This window comes from Littorina saxatilis, linkage group LG2 (genome assembly GCF_037325665.1).
Source record: "Littorina saxatilis isolate snail1 linkage group LG2, US_GU_Lsax_2.0, whole genome shotgun sequence".
NCBI lineage: Eukaryota > Metazoa > Mollusca > Gastropoda > Littorinimorpha > Littorinidae > Littorina > Littorina saxatilis.
In genome coordinates, this window is record NC_090246.1 from 99,115,184 (window position 1) to 99,128,621 (window position 13,438).

Consider the following 13,438-nt stretch of genomic DNA (forward strand, 5'->3'; position numbering starts at 1 on the left):
TTCACAGAGTCAACTTTGTGTGCAGACTCTCTTCGGTGTCCGAACCTCCCCCCGTGTACACTACATTGGGTGTGCACGTTAAAGATCCCACGATTGACAAAAGGGTCTTTCCTGGCAAAATTGCTTAGGCACAGTTAATAATTGTCTACCTATACCCGTGTGACTTGGAATAATAGGCCGTGAAAGGTAAATATGCGCCGAAATGGCTGCAATCTACTGGCCGTATAAAATTTCATCTCACACGGCATCACTGCAGAGCGCCTAGAACTGTACCCACGGAATATGCGCGATATAAGACTCATTGATTGATTGATTGAAACCTTTCTGTCCAGCCTTCATTTCTTGTGCTACTGGCTGGGGGCTCATGCTTTTTTCTTTTTTTTTAATGAAATGATGTAAGTGGATACTTTTGAGTAATACCTGAGGAATACCTGTCATGTTATCCTTTCCTAGTTTCACAGTAATTCAGACAGACATCAAGCAACACAGTCTTATGATTTTCACAAGTACTGAAATATGTGTGTGGCACTGTATGTAACAATAACTTTGGAAGGACAGCCATGCAAATGCTCTCTTTGCAAACTACCCACTTGAAAATGAAATTGTTCCTGTGCCTATGGGTCTCACCGTGCGATGTGCGCATGCGTCAAAGGAAGCGGTTTAATTCGTTTACATCCGGTGCTTCATCGTGGTTGGTACAGACAACTTCAACACGCACAAAAATGTCCATTCTCCCATGCATGTGTGTAGTGGTAAGAACTCTAACGCCTCGTTAATGCACGTGAGGTTTCCTTGGGAAGTATGAACATGATTTGATGGGTAGAATGTCATCATAGTCGGCGTAGACAAAGATTCAACCCACCAGGACCTCTTCTACTTTCGATATCGATGAACAAACCGATTTGATGCTGTAATTATCTGCTGTGGAAGCAGACCTCAGACTAGTTTGTGTACTGAAGGTCTTTATCACAGATACCCCGACAATCAATCTTTCATCAAAAATCGTTATTAAATGATTATCACTCAACTTTTTTCTCAGGAGTATTTGAATATAAATATATTTAATCAAAATTCGTGAAAAACAAGAAGATTGCGATGGATGAAGGCATAGAGATGATCTCTGAGTGGCCTGTGAAAGACGCTTCTCACCACGTTGAATTCAACAGTGAGAACCCTGACCCTGTACGTGCTGAGACAGCCCAGCAGCAGTTGTCACACAGGTCTGCAGTTTCAGACAAACATATTTCAGCACCTGGAAAATCAAGCAAAAGGAACTGTCAGTATACTTTGACAGCTGACAGTAGCACAACTTCAGAATCAGACCATGGTACCCCTTTTTCCTCAATGCCTTCAAAGGTGCCTCGTTTATCACACTCAAACAGTTCTACTAGTTCTTTTTCACACTTATTCATGGATGACTGCAACTTGAAAAACAGTGAAGTGCCCAGTGACGCACTCAGCAGGACGGCAGATCCTGCTGATGGTTCTATAAAGGTTTCAGATGTTGCATCAGAAAGACAAAGGCATTCTGATCATGTAGGCGGGAAAAATGTTGAGGAAATTTCAGGGTGCGGAGAGAAAGATAACAGATCTTCAGAGGCATGCAGTTTTCAAACCTCGGAGCTCCTGGTGATGCCAAGGATTGGACGGTGGTGGCGTCGACAGGGCCACCGTCTTGTGGAGAAGGAAAAGTGTATACCTCAAACCTCCAATCCTAACACTCTGTTGTTTCATGTTGCCAGGTATGTGTGTAACATTTTGCACTGTGTGTGTTTCTGCCTGCCTGTCTATTTGCAAGTATATCACAACATGTTTTTGTCTCTATCTGAATGAGATTATTTTCTGTCTATCCTCCTGCCATATTTTAGTTATTGCTTTGAAGCATAAATCATTCTGGGCAGGATTAGGAACCACTTGTTCATTCTGTATTTTGTCCTAAATATTTGTCAAAATGTGTAGTGCGTGCCAAGTTTGCATTTGCAGCAAAATGTAGATGATGATGAGGAGTGGTGCTTGTTCAGTTTAATGCAGTTCGCAAAACTCTTGTTTTTGTCATTTTAACCAGCTTTACACTTTTATAGACTGCCTGAGGGACAGTCCTTCCTGCAAGGTGAGCGTCAACGTATCAAAAGACAGGTGCAACATGGAGACACCAGAGGGGTGACCATGGCAGCCCTGGCATCCATTGAAGACTGGCTGGGAAATGCAGATGCAGCTGTGCAAGCCTTAAATTGTGCTTTAAAATCAGAGCCACACAGTGTGTATAAAAGCATGTTTTGGAGGTGTTTGTGTGTGTGTGTGTATGTGAGTGCGTACATGTGTGTGTGTGTGTGTGTGCCTGTGTGTGTGTGTGCCTGTCTGTTATATATATATATCAAATTATGTCTGTTTGTCCGTCTTAATGTCAGTCTGTTCACATTTCTTTGCTGGATTGCATTTACAGTACTTGTATTTGTCTTTCTCTGCTCACAGGTGGTGAAGATAGGTGTAACGGTAAAACTTGAACGGATAGCTGTGCATCTTATCTAAATCAGAGAGTGAAGTCAGGTGAAACTTAGATAGTTATGTAAATAGTGAGTTGAATTTTGCTTAAACTACCCGTCCCACTCCCAGTCCCTGGAGAAAAAACCCACATTATTTAGTCTCATGATTTTCACTCGATTCATGGCTAAATGAACGCCGTCTCCGCTGCGGACAGTGTGTGTGATTTCAGCTAGTAACACTTCATCCAGTACCCATGCAAATACGTCAGACCAATTCCTAGATACTAGTACCTATTCTCATATTTACCATCTAAGAGCGATTACTTCCCTTTGGTTATTTGATATTTTACCATCTAAGTTTAATAACAATGAAAAAACCCATTTATTTTGTCTGACTTCTTACACCTGTAGACAAAGAGTGGCAGTGGTTGCTGCATAAAGTCCGACGCCAGCAGAAAGTGAAACGTAGACGGACTAAGCTGATGCAGAGAGCGCCTCCTCTTCCTGTCTTTCCTGCAGCACGGCAGGTATGTAGTAGTGGCAAAAGCACCCGAATTTGTTTTACAGTAGTAAACAAACAAGTTTTAAAAAACCAAGGTTTAAGACATAGACTTCTCCCCTTTGAAAACCTTTTTTCTTCTTGAGATTTTCTGATCATAACCTTTATTGACTTGCCTCCACTTTTTTGTTAGGCCACACAAAAAAATAGGTGTGGTTACGGTAACATAGCCCCAAAAAATAGGGTAGGAAGGTAGGCAATCACTTTTTTTTTAAAACTTTTTTTTCTAATGTGTACAAATTAAACCTACTTGACAGGGTAATCAGTGTGCGACTCGAGCGCTTTCGCTTTCATTGCGTTTTCTGCACTCGTTTTCTTGGGTTTTTTTGGTTTTTTTTGACAAATGTAATAAAAAGTTATAGGGTCGGCCCCTAAAAATAGGGTAGGTCGGGTTACCGTAACCACACCTATTTTTTTTTAGGCCTTAAGACCTGTTTTTCTCCTATTTATGGATGTCTTAAAAGAAGGGGGCCCGGGTAGCTCAGGTGGTAGAGCACTGGATTTGTGATCGAAAGGTCGCTGGTTCGAATCCGGGCCGGGACGGACACAGGTCAACTTTATGTGCAGACCCAGAGACGGTATCCATCTCCCACCCCTGTGTCACCACAGTGGCACGTAAAAGACCTCGGTCATTCTGCCATAAGTGCAGATGGCTGATACCACCTAAACACGCATACACTTGTGTATCTCATCTAAAGTCGGGTTAAAACCCAGGAACATGCCCCTAATGGCTTTGCCGTGAGGGCGTAAAACTTGAATTTCTCTCATGTCTTACAAGAGGGGATGAGGTACATTGAGGGGGGCGATGCTTTACCACGTGCACCGGTAATGGGATTTTTGGACGTAACGTGCATGGGAATGGGGAAATTCTGGTATCGTGCACCGCGCCCAGAGGTCCGGCGTGCACCGTGCATGGAGCTTTTTCGTAACGTGCACCGTGCCCAGAGGTCCGGCGTGCACTGTGCATGGAGCTTTTTCGTAACGTGCACCGTGCCCAGAGGTCCGGCGTGTACCGTGCATGGAGCTTTTTCGTAACGTGCACCGTGCCCAGAGGTCCGGCGTGCACTGTGCATGGAGCTTTTTCGTAACGTGCACCGCGCCCAGAGGTGCGGCGTGCACCGTGCATGGAGCTTTTTCGTAACGTGCACCGTGCCCAGAGGTCCGGCGTGCACTGTGCATGGAGCTTTTTCGTAACGTGCACCGTGCCCAGAGGTCCGGCGTGTACCGTGCATGGAGCTTTTTCGTAACATGCACCGTGGATCACCGTGCATGGCACTTTTGGCCTCAACGTGCACGTGCACAGACCCCCCCCCCCCAATGGTGACCCTCTACATTGTACTTTGTAATCACTCTGCCAAAGGACATGATTGTTCCAACTATTCACCGCTCCTCCCCATCCCCTGTCCCCAAAAATTAAAATACTGTAGTTCTCAAGCCTGTTTTTCTAGTATTTGGAATGTCACTTGCACAGTAAATTGTTGTTTTTTCTTATGTACATCAAAATGTGGTTTAGATGTGGATTGCTCTATTAATTATTTACACTGGAAACATCTTCTTCTTCTTCTTCTTGCGTTCGCCGTCACTGGAAACATGTTCTTCATTTTGAAAGAAATCAAGCTGGGTTAGTCCTTCATGTATCTTCTTCCCTGCGCTTGCAGTATTAGTATTACTATTAAATTCTAAAACTGATATTTCTTGTCAGTTACATTATGCACTGTTCACGTTTTAGTTTATTTAAATATATGATCAAAGATGAAAACTAGCATTATTAGCAGTCAGAGTTTCCACCTATCTCTATTTTACAGGTGGAGCGAATCTCCTGCAAAGACCTGAGTTTTGCCGAGTTTTTCCAAAAATGTGCCCTGCCTCGTAAACCAGTCATCATCACTGACATGGTGGAAACTATGACAACTGTTCCGTGGGACTTGCAGCACATAAGAGAGGTTGCAGGTAAGAACGGAAAAGTACAGCTGAAGGCCAATGAAAGTCTTTTGACCAAGATTTATGCACAAATATGTTCAAAATATGAGGATGAAAGTCGCTTGTTCATTTGAATGCTTGTTATTCTCTCAGGTGCCAGGAGACTGGTTCCGAATAACTGTCACTTACTCTATTACACATGTCTTAAGCATTTAAAGTGCTTACTTCCCTTTGTTTATCAGATCATAAAATCTATGAAGCGAAGTGCTTTGTCCTGTTACTGTCGCAAAATATTTAATTTTAGCAAATCTTTTTGGTAAGCTTTTAGAATTTCATTTGGATAGTTTTGGTTTCAACAACCAAATTTATTCAGGAAATATTAGGTGACATGTAGCCCAACAGACACACTTGGGACCACACAGCAAGATAAGCTTACACTAAAGCGACACTGGTTGTGTAATTAAAACTAAATAGGAATAGCTTCATACAGGAAGGTTTGATGGTTTTGTAGTGACTAAATTGCTTTACAGTCTCGGGAAGGGCCCAGTTGAAAGTGTGACATCATACTGTAAAAATCTTAGTAAATTTGGTCTCCATCCAGCATGATAACCAGGGCTCGGGTGCACAAAGCAAAACTGGGTGCAACCCAAATGGTTGGTATGCAGCAGCGGGGTTGGATTGGTTGAAATTGAGATTTGTTGTGTATTCAACCAATCAGATCTCGTGGCGTGTTCCCACCCAGTTGAGTGGCACCCAGTTGAGTGGCACCCAGTTGAGCTTAGTGCACCTCAGCCCAGCTCACCTACAACGTAGTTGTTTGAACCAAGAAAAAGTAACAAACATGCAATCACATCAGTATGGTTGAAAAAAAAGTTCAGCCTCAGTTTTATTTCATCCATCACTTGCGGCCATGTTAAATTTAAACTGTTTAAGGTGATTGCGAGGCCAAGGTCAAGCGATCAGTGAAGGGGTCAGTGGAATGGGCAGGGCTGGAGGAATCGCGGTCAGTTAAAGTGTCCCAGTTCCTGGACAACCTCCACGATTGCCGTGACTACCTCTTCGACTGGAGCCTGCCGCTGCACTGCCCTCGTCTGACGCAGGAGATTACCATTCCACGATACTTTGCAGGTCAGCAGATATTGAATATGATGATGATGACAGTGATACTGATGATCGTGGATGTGGTGGTGGTGGTGATTGTGATGATGATAATGACATTGGTGATGTAGGTTTTGTAATGGAATGAGAATATTGACAGTAATCCTGCTTAAAATGCGATTGTTGTGCTCCACATTGTTAGACATATGTCACAAGACTATTTTACAGTATATGTTAAGTTCAGCTGTTGCGCTACAAATATTTATGATAAGTTAAAAACCAAACCTTAGCAGCAATAATTCATCATTAAAAATCCAATTGAACTGAACAGTCATCAGTTTGATACAAATGACTGGAAGGAGAACTGCAGTGTGTTTCTGCATGTGCTGAATTTTTTTTCTTGTTAACAGTAAACTTTATGTCACAAAAAGGATTAACTGGGCAACATACTAAAACCTCACTCTATTTGTTTTCAAGTGTGCAACCAAGGGCGATAATTTTCGTCTGGCACAGCCAAGGGGAAAATAATGTTTTTCAGATAGGGCACTTTATAAACTTTATATAGGAATGCAATTTCTATGACGATATATGGTAGAAACATATAAAACGGGTTTGAAATCTGAGGCAACATTCTCAATAATGATTGGACAATTTGTCCTTGCAGGTGACTTTTTGCAACGTACAGCAAAAGGCAGCTTGTATCAGGACAGCTGGCCCAGCCTCTTTGTGGCGCCCCCTGGTGTGGATAGCGGGCTGCATGTAGATGCCTTTGCCTCCAATTTCTGGATGGCTTTGTTTCAGGGGAGGAAAAGGTAAGCTTGTGTGCATGCAAGTTTAATTTCTGACTGCTAAATAAGAATCAAAAAACAAAAAAGGTAATTTGTTGGAACGTTTGTTATTGACAAAACAATACGTTACAATCACAAATATGTCGACCCAACGATCTTTTAAGTGCACAGACAAACAGTAAGTAACAAGAACTTAGCTTGGTTGAGTTTTCGTCCGCTTGCTGGTAAACCGCAAGCGAATGAATCCGCCTGTGAACCAAGCTATAAATTAATTATGAATTAATTACCTTTCTTGTTTTTTTATTCTGAATTTTGGAACGTTGGCAGTCTATTTGATTTTGTATTTGCTAAAAAAGAAGTGATCAAGAGGGAAGAAGACTAAACTGTGTTGGCCGCTGAATATAAGCAATCGCTTCTAAGTTCTAAAAGTGTAGTGGTTTTCAGTTGAAGAAACAGGTGTTGATTAAAATGTCTTGCCTTTGATAACGAGTGAATAGGCTTCTCATATAGTGTGTGTGTGTGTGTGTGTGTGTGTTGAACATTTTCTGAAAGACCAGGTTCTCTCTCTCTCCCTATCTCTTTCTCTGTCTCTGTCTCTCTCTGTCTCTCTGTCTCTCTCTCAGATACTACACTTTGATCTTAGCCAAAAGGCCGAGAAGCGACAGTGACATGTCATCAGGGTCTTAAGGCCAAAAAAAAAAATAGGTCTGTTTACGGTAACATAGGCCCAAAAAATAGAGTCGGTAGGTCGGGATTTTTTTTTTTTTTTTTTTTTTTTTTTTTCCAAAAAAACCATATTTTTACGTTATTTTGCCAAAAAAACACGATTTTTTTAATTTTTTTTTCCAAATGCCAAAAAAAAGTCTAGGGTCGCGCGAAAAAACTAGGGTCGGTCGGGTTACCGTAAACAGACCTATTTTTTTTTTTGGCCTAATCAATGTATTTGTTGAATTTTATGCGTGACTATAATTCATAACTGTGCAGATACTATTGCTGTTATTTTAACCACTATTGTAAGGGGCTGTGGCCTTAGACAATTAAAGATTTGTTCTTGTTCTTGTTCTTGTTCTGTCTCTCTCTCTCTCTCTCTCTCTGTTATCGGCCTTAATTAAACAATCAGTCCCTTTGATCTCAACATGGAAAAATGTAGTATCTTGACAATAGCAAAAAATTCCCTTGAAAGCTTTCCACATTTAGTAAATTGTATACTTTAAGGTACTGTTTTATGAAGTTGATTGCCACTATCTTGAAGCTACTTCTAACTCGATTTTTATCAGACGATCAGTGTACGTTTTTACCCCCTTTATTCACGTGTGTAACATGAGAATACTTATGCTTTTTTTGTCATTTCTGTTTTTTAGATGGGTGTTCTTTGAAGAGGAGGACACACCGTGCTTGTATCCCATATATGCTCACAGCCTTGATCCAACGTTTGAGGCCAATGTGAGCGACCCTGACCTTGAGACTCATCCATTGTTGTCTCTCGTGCATCCTAGAGAATGTATTTTGAATGCAGGTGTGTTGCTCATAATATGTAATATGAAATGATGGACGAGATTTCCATGAAGGAAATGTGCCTGAATAGACGATTTTCGGAAATAACTCTTATCAGGATTTGCAGACCATGGGTTTCCTGTTTGTACGAGATAAGTGGGGCGCAGCTCCGCCACAACGCTTGTAAATCCTGTCAGAGTTATTTTTGGAAAACGTCTATTTATGAAGATTGTATGGTCAGTAGCAAAACAATTTGTACAAAAAAAGAGAAATTGTACTCAAATCAGCATTACCCATAAACACCAGTATTTTTGGAGGTTCACATAAGTTCAGATGCAACGAGAACTTTTCTTCATTTTTGTTATTACTTCTCATAATTATGCGAACTTCAATATCATTATGTTGAGCAGAGAACAATATACTGATCATGAATCCTGCATGTGTTCATAATTCACAGCTCCTATGTCTATTGATGAAAAGAGAGAGAGAGAGAGATTGGCATAGTGGTTAGAGCGCTTGCCTCTCACGCTGGCAGTCAGGTATCGACCCCCACTCAGGGCTTTACAAATAATTTATTTTATTGAGCGCTCTGCAATTCACCCAGCTAAAAATTGTTACCTGTCTCTATTCAGGACTGGGGAAGGTACAGGCAGCGAGGGAGAAGAGATGCATGGGCACAGTTGAATTGATATTTTGGGGGGTGGTTATTGTATTTTGTTCAGGACTATAATTGAACTCTTGTTTTATACCACTGCCACTCTTAGTCTCTTTTTTCATATTTTTTATAATTATATTTCATTCAATTGAAAAACATTTGTGTGATTTAAAAAAATCTTTGTCTGTTTTGCACACAGGTGAAATTTTGTTCGTGCCAGGGGGCAGTCCACACTACGTTCAGAACCTAGATACCACCCTTGCCATCTCTGCCAATTTCGTTGATCTTTCCAACTTCCGGAAAGTGATGGATGAGCTTGAAGTCAACGCTCTGCTGGACCCCCGTACAGACGACTTGCTTCAGCAATTCAGACAACCCCGTTTTCCTTCTTCCATGAGGAGTGACATTGGTGACCTCCCTTGGGCTGATTTTAAAATGTGGCCTCCTCGTGGTGGCGTTGCTGACTTTGACGTCACAGAAGAAAGTGTGAATGATGGCAGCGGTTGTAAGTCTTGATGTGTGATTCTGCAAGGATGGCAGGAGCTTGTGCAAGATGTTCACAATATTACTTGGCAAAAGCTTTGTGAATGTTCTTGTGCAAGATGTTCACAATATTACTTGGCAAAAGCTTTGTCAATGTTCTTGTGCAAGATGTTCACAATATTACTTGGCAAAAGCTTTGTCAATGTTCTTGTGCAAGATGTTCACAATATTACTTGGCAAAAGCTTTGTCACAATATTACTTGGCAAAAGCTTTGTGAATGTTCTTGTGCAAGATGTTCACAATATTACTTGGCAAAAGCTTTGTGAATGTTCTTGTGCAAGATGTTCACAATATTACTTGGCAAAAGCTTTGTGAATGTTCTTGTGCAAGATGTTCACAATATTACTTGGCAAAAGCTTTGTGAATGTTCTTGTGCAAGATGTTCACAATATTACTTGGCAAAAGCTTTGTCAATGTTCTTGTGCAAGATGTTCACAATATTACTTGGCAAAAGCTTTGTCAATGTTCTTGTGCAAGATGTTCACAATATTACTTGGCAAAAGCTTTGTCAATGTTCTTGTGCAAGATGTTCACAATATTACTTGGCAAAAGCTTTGTGAATGTTCTTGTGCAAGATGTTCACAATATTACTTGGCAAAAGCTTTGTGAATGTTCTTGTGCAAGATGTTCACAATATTACTTGGCAAAAGCTTTGTCAATGTTCTTGTGCAAGATGTTCACAATATTACTTGGCAAAAGCTTTGTGAATGTTCTTGTGCAAGATGTTCACAATATTACTTGGCAAAAGCTTTGTGAATGTTCTTGTGCAAGATGTTCACAATATTACTTGGCAAAAGCTTTGTCAATGTTCTTGTGCAAGATGTTCACAATATTACTTGGCAAAAGCTTTGTCAATGTTCTTGTGCAGAAAATGTTTTGAATAGCTGTTACAAGTTAGTGTTGTGGTCGGGCGGGGATGTAGCTCAGTCGGTAGCGCGCTGGATTTGTATCCAGTTGGCCGCTGTCAGCGTGAGTTCGTCCCCACGTTCGGCGAGAGATTTATTTCTCAGAGTCAACATTGTGTGCAGACTCTCCTCGGTGTCCGAACACCCCCGTGTGTACACGCAAGCACAAGACCAAGTGCGCACGAAAAAGATCCTGTAATCCATGTCAGAGTTTGGTGGGTTATAGAAACACGAAAATACCCAGCATATGCTTCCTCCGAAAGCGGCGTATGGCTGCCTAAATGGCGGGGTAAAAACGGTCAAACACGTAAAAGCCGTGGGAGTTTCACCCCATGAACGAACAAACAAACAAACAAAGTGTTGTGGTCATTAAAAGATGTCCAGTATTTTGTCCTTCTTCTATCTTTCTCCTTATTCATTCTTTTTGCTAATTCTGGTTTTGCCGCTGTTGTTACTATACATCTGTTCTGTATAGGTCTCATTCCCAGACTCTGTGTAAAAGAGCAATCTCACAGTTGAAATTAATGTATCGTTGAGCACTGGCGTTTATGTAATGCCTCTGAAAAAAATGGACCCAAGTTATTACTGCAGCGGTCTGCTTCATTACTGTTTAACTTGTGTGCTGCTCTGTAGATCTGTACCTACACGTCTTTGTGCTCATCAGAGCGACTTTTTAATAAATACACCTCCCCCCGCGGGTTAGGGGGAAGAATTTACCCGATGCTCCCCAGCATGTCGTAAGAGGCGACTAACGGATTCTGTTTCTCCTTTTAGTTAAGTGTTTCTTGTATAGAATATAGTCAATGTTTGTAAAGATTTTAGTCAAGCAGTATGTAAGAAATGTTAAGTCCTTTGTACTGGAAACTTGCATTCTCCCAGTAAGGTAATATATTGTACTACGTTGCAAGCCCCTGGAGCAATTTTTTGATTAGTGCTTTTGTGAACAAGAAACAATTAACAAGTGGCTCTATCCCATCTCCCCTCTTTCCCCCGTCGCGATATAACCTGCGTGGTTGAAAATGACGTTAAACACCAAAGAAATAAATAAATAAATACACCAATATATCATCCTTTGTTTAAAGTGTTATTGAACATGCGCACAGCGCGTGTCTCTGACTGTCAGATTGTCTTTCTGCACTCATGTGTGTGAACTTGAAACTGGACCATGCCCACTATTTCCCCGTTAATTTTTTTTAACATTAAGGATCGAACCGAACAAGGACATGTACTTAAAAACTGTGCTATTTCACACGAATGTGCGGAGATTATTCTTTACAAAAAACTTTTATTGAGGATTAAACAGTAATCTATATGATTAAATGTATTTAACAATTGCTCAAAAGCTAGGCTGCTGACATATTGACACGGACACTTTACTGCTAAACTCTCTCTCTCTCTCTCTCTCTCTCTCTCTCTCTCTCTCTCTCTCTCTCTCTCTCTCTCTCTCTCTCTCTCTCTCTCTCTCTCTCTCTCTCGCTCACTGACACACACACACACACACACACACACACACACTCGCTCAATCGCTCACTCACACATACACACACACACTCAGTCACACACACCCACTCACTCACTCACACCATAGACCTATAAATATAGGTCCCTGCTCTCACACACACACACACACTCACACACACACACACACACACACACACCATCCGCAGTTTACACGCACCAGTCAACTCACTCATCCACCTCGCTTGACACAGGCATCCGGGCTCCCTACTTTTAAACTTTTAAAACTTCGAACTGATCTGACTTTGTCTTGATGATAGAAGCATTATTTCGTGTTTTAACAATGTTTTGTCTCACAAACTGTCAATTTATTATTTAGATTTTTAAAGTTAGGTCAGTCCAGCACCATAACGAGGCGTCCGTTTCACATGGAACTATCGGCATGAAATAACTTATTTGAAACAATTCTCTCAACGGAATGCAGCCAAGCGGCAAGCGTTCAAATGGAAGTACAGGGTGACCCCCCAAAAAGAGTACCCAAACAAAATGTCATAAATTGAACAAAAATAAAGCAATCTTCATAAAATTTATTTACAAACACAAGTAGCCTCTGCATGATTAACCGGCACGGTTGGCCAAGTGGTAAGGCGTCCGTTTTAACATAGAGGTTGACTAAATGTTTTAACATAAAGGGGGAATCGAGACGAGGGTCGTGGTGTATGTGTGTGTGTCTGTCTGTCTGTGCGTGTGTGTGTGTGTAGAGCGATTCAGACCAAACTACTGGACCGATCTTTATGAAATTTGACATGAGAGTTCCTGGGAATGATATCCCCGGACGTTTTTTTCTTTTTTTCGATAAATACCTGTGATGACGTCATATCCGGCTTTTTGTAAAAGTTGAGGCGGCACTGTCACACCCTCATTTTTCAATCAAATTGATTGAAATTGTGGCCACGCAATCTTCGACAAAAGCCGGACTTAGGTATTGCATTTCAGCTTGGTGGCTTAAAAATTAATTAATGACTTTGGCCATTAAAAATCTGAAAATTGTAAAAAAAAAAAAAAAATAATTGTTTTTAAAACGATCCAAATTTACGTTCATCTTATTCTTCATCATTTTCTGATTCCAAAAACATATAAATATGTTAAATTCGGATTAAAAACAAGCTCTGAAAATTAAAAACATAAAAATTATTATTAAAATGAAATTTCCAAAATCGATTTAAAAACAATTTCATCTTATTCCTTGTGGGTTCCTGATTCAAAAAACATATAGATGTGATATGTTTGGATTAAAAACACGCAAAAAACATATAGATGTGATATGTTTGGATTAAAAACACGCTCAGAAAGTTGCAATTTCACTGCCTTTGCCACGAGCGGTGGACTGACGATGCTACGAGTACACGCTCTTGTTGTAAAAATGCAGTGAGTTCAGTTTCATTCTGTTAGTTCGACAGCTTGACTAAATGTTGTAATTTCGCCTTACGCGACTTGTTCTTTCTTTCACTGTGTTGCTTTGTTTGTTTTTCTG

General features: G+C 40.8%; 1 protein-coding gene across 1 annotated transcript; it reads left to right on the forward strand.

The window, feature by feature from the left end:
- Nucleotides 1–357: 357 nt before the first annotated feature.
- On the forward strand, nt 358–11,882 carry LOC138960292 (uncharacterized). Its single transcript, XM_070332127.1, has 8 exons — nt 358–1,742; nt 2,082–2,257; nt 2,895–3,010; nt 4,848–4,992; nt 5,896–6,090; nt 6,725–6,872; nt 8,210–8,364; nt 9,197–11,882. The coding sequence occupies exons 1-8, from the start codon at nt 1,096–1,098 to the stop codon at nt 9,511–9,513; spliced, it is 1,899 nt and encodes a 632-aa protein (XP_070188228.1). The 5' UTR covers nt 358–1,095; the 3' UTR covers nt 9,514–11,882.
- The last annotated feature ends 1,556 nt before the right edge of the window (nt 11,883–13,438 follow it).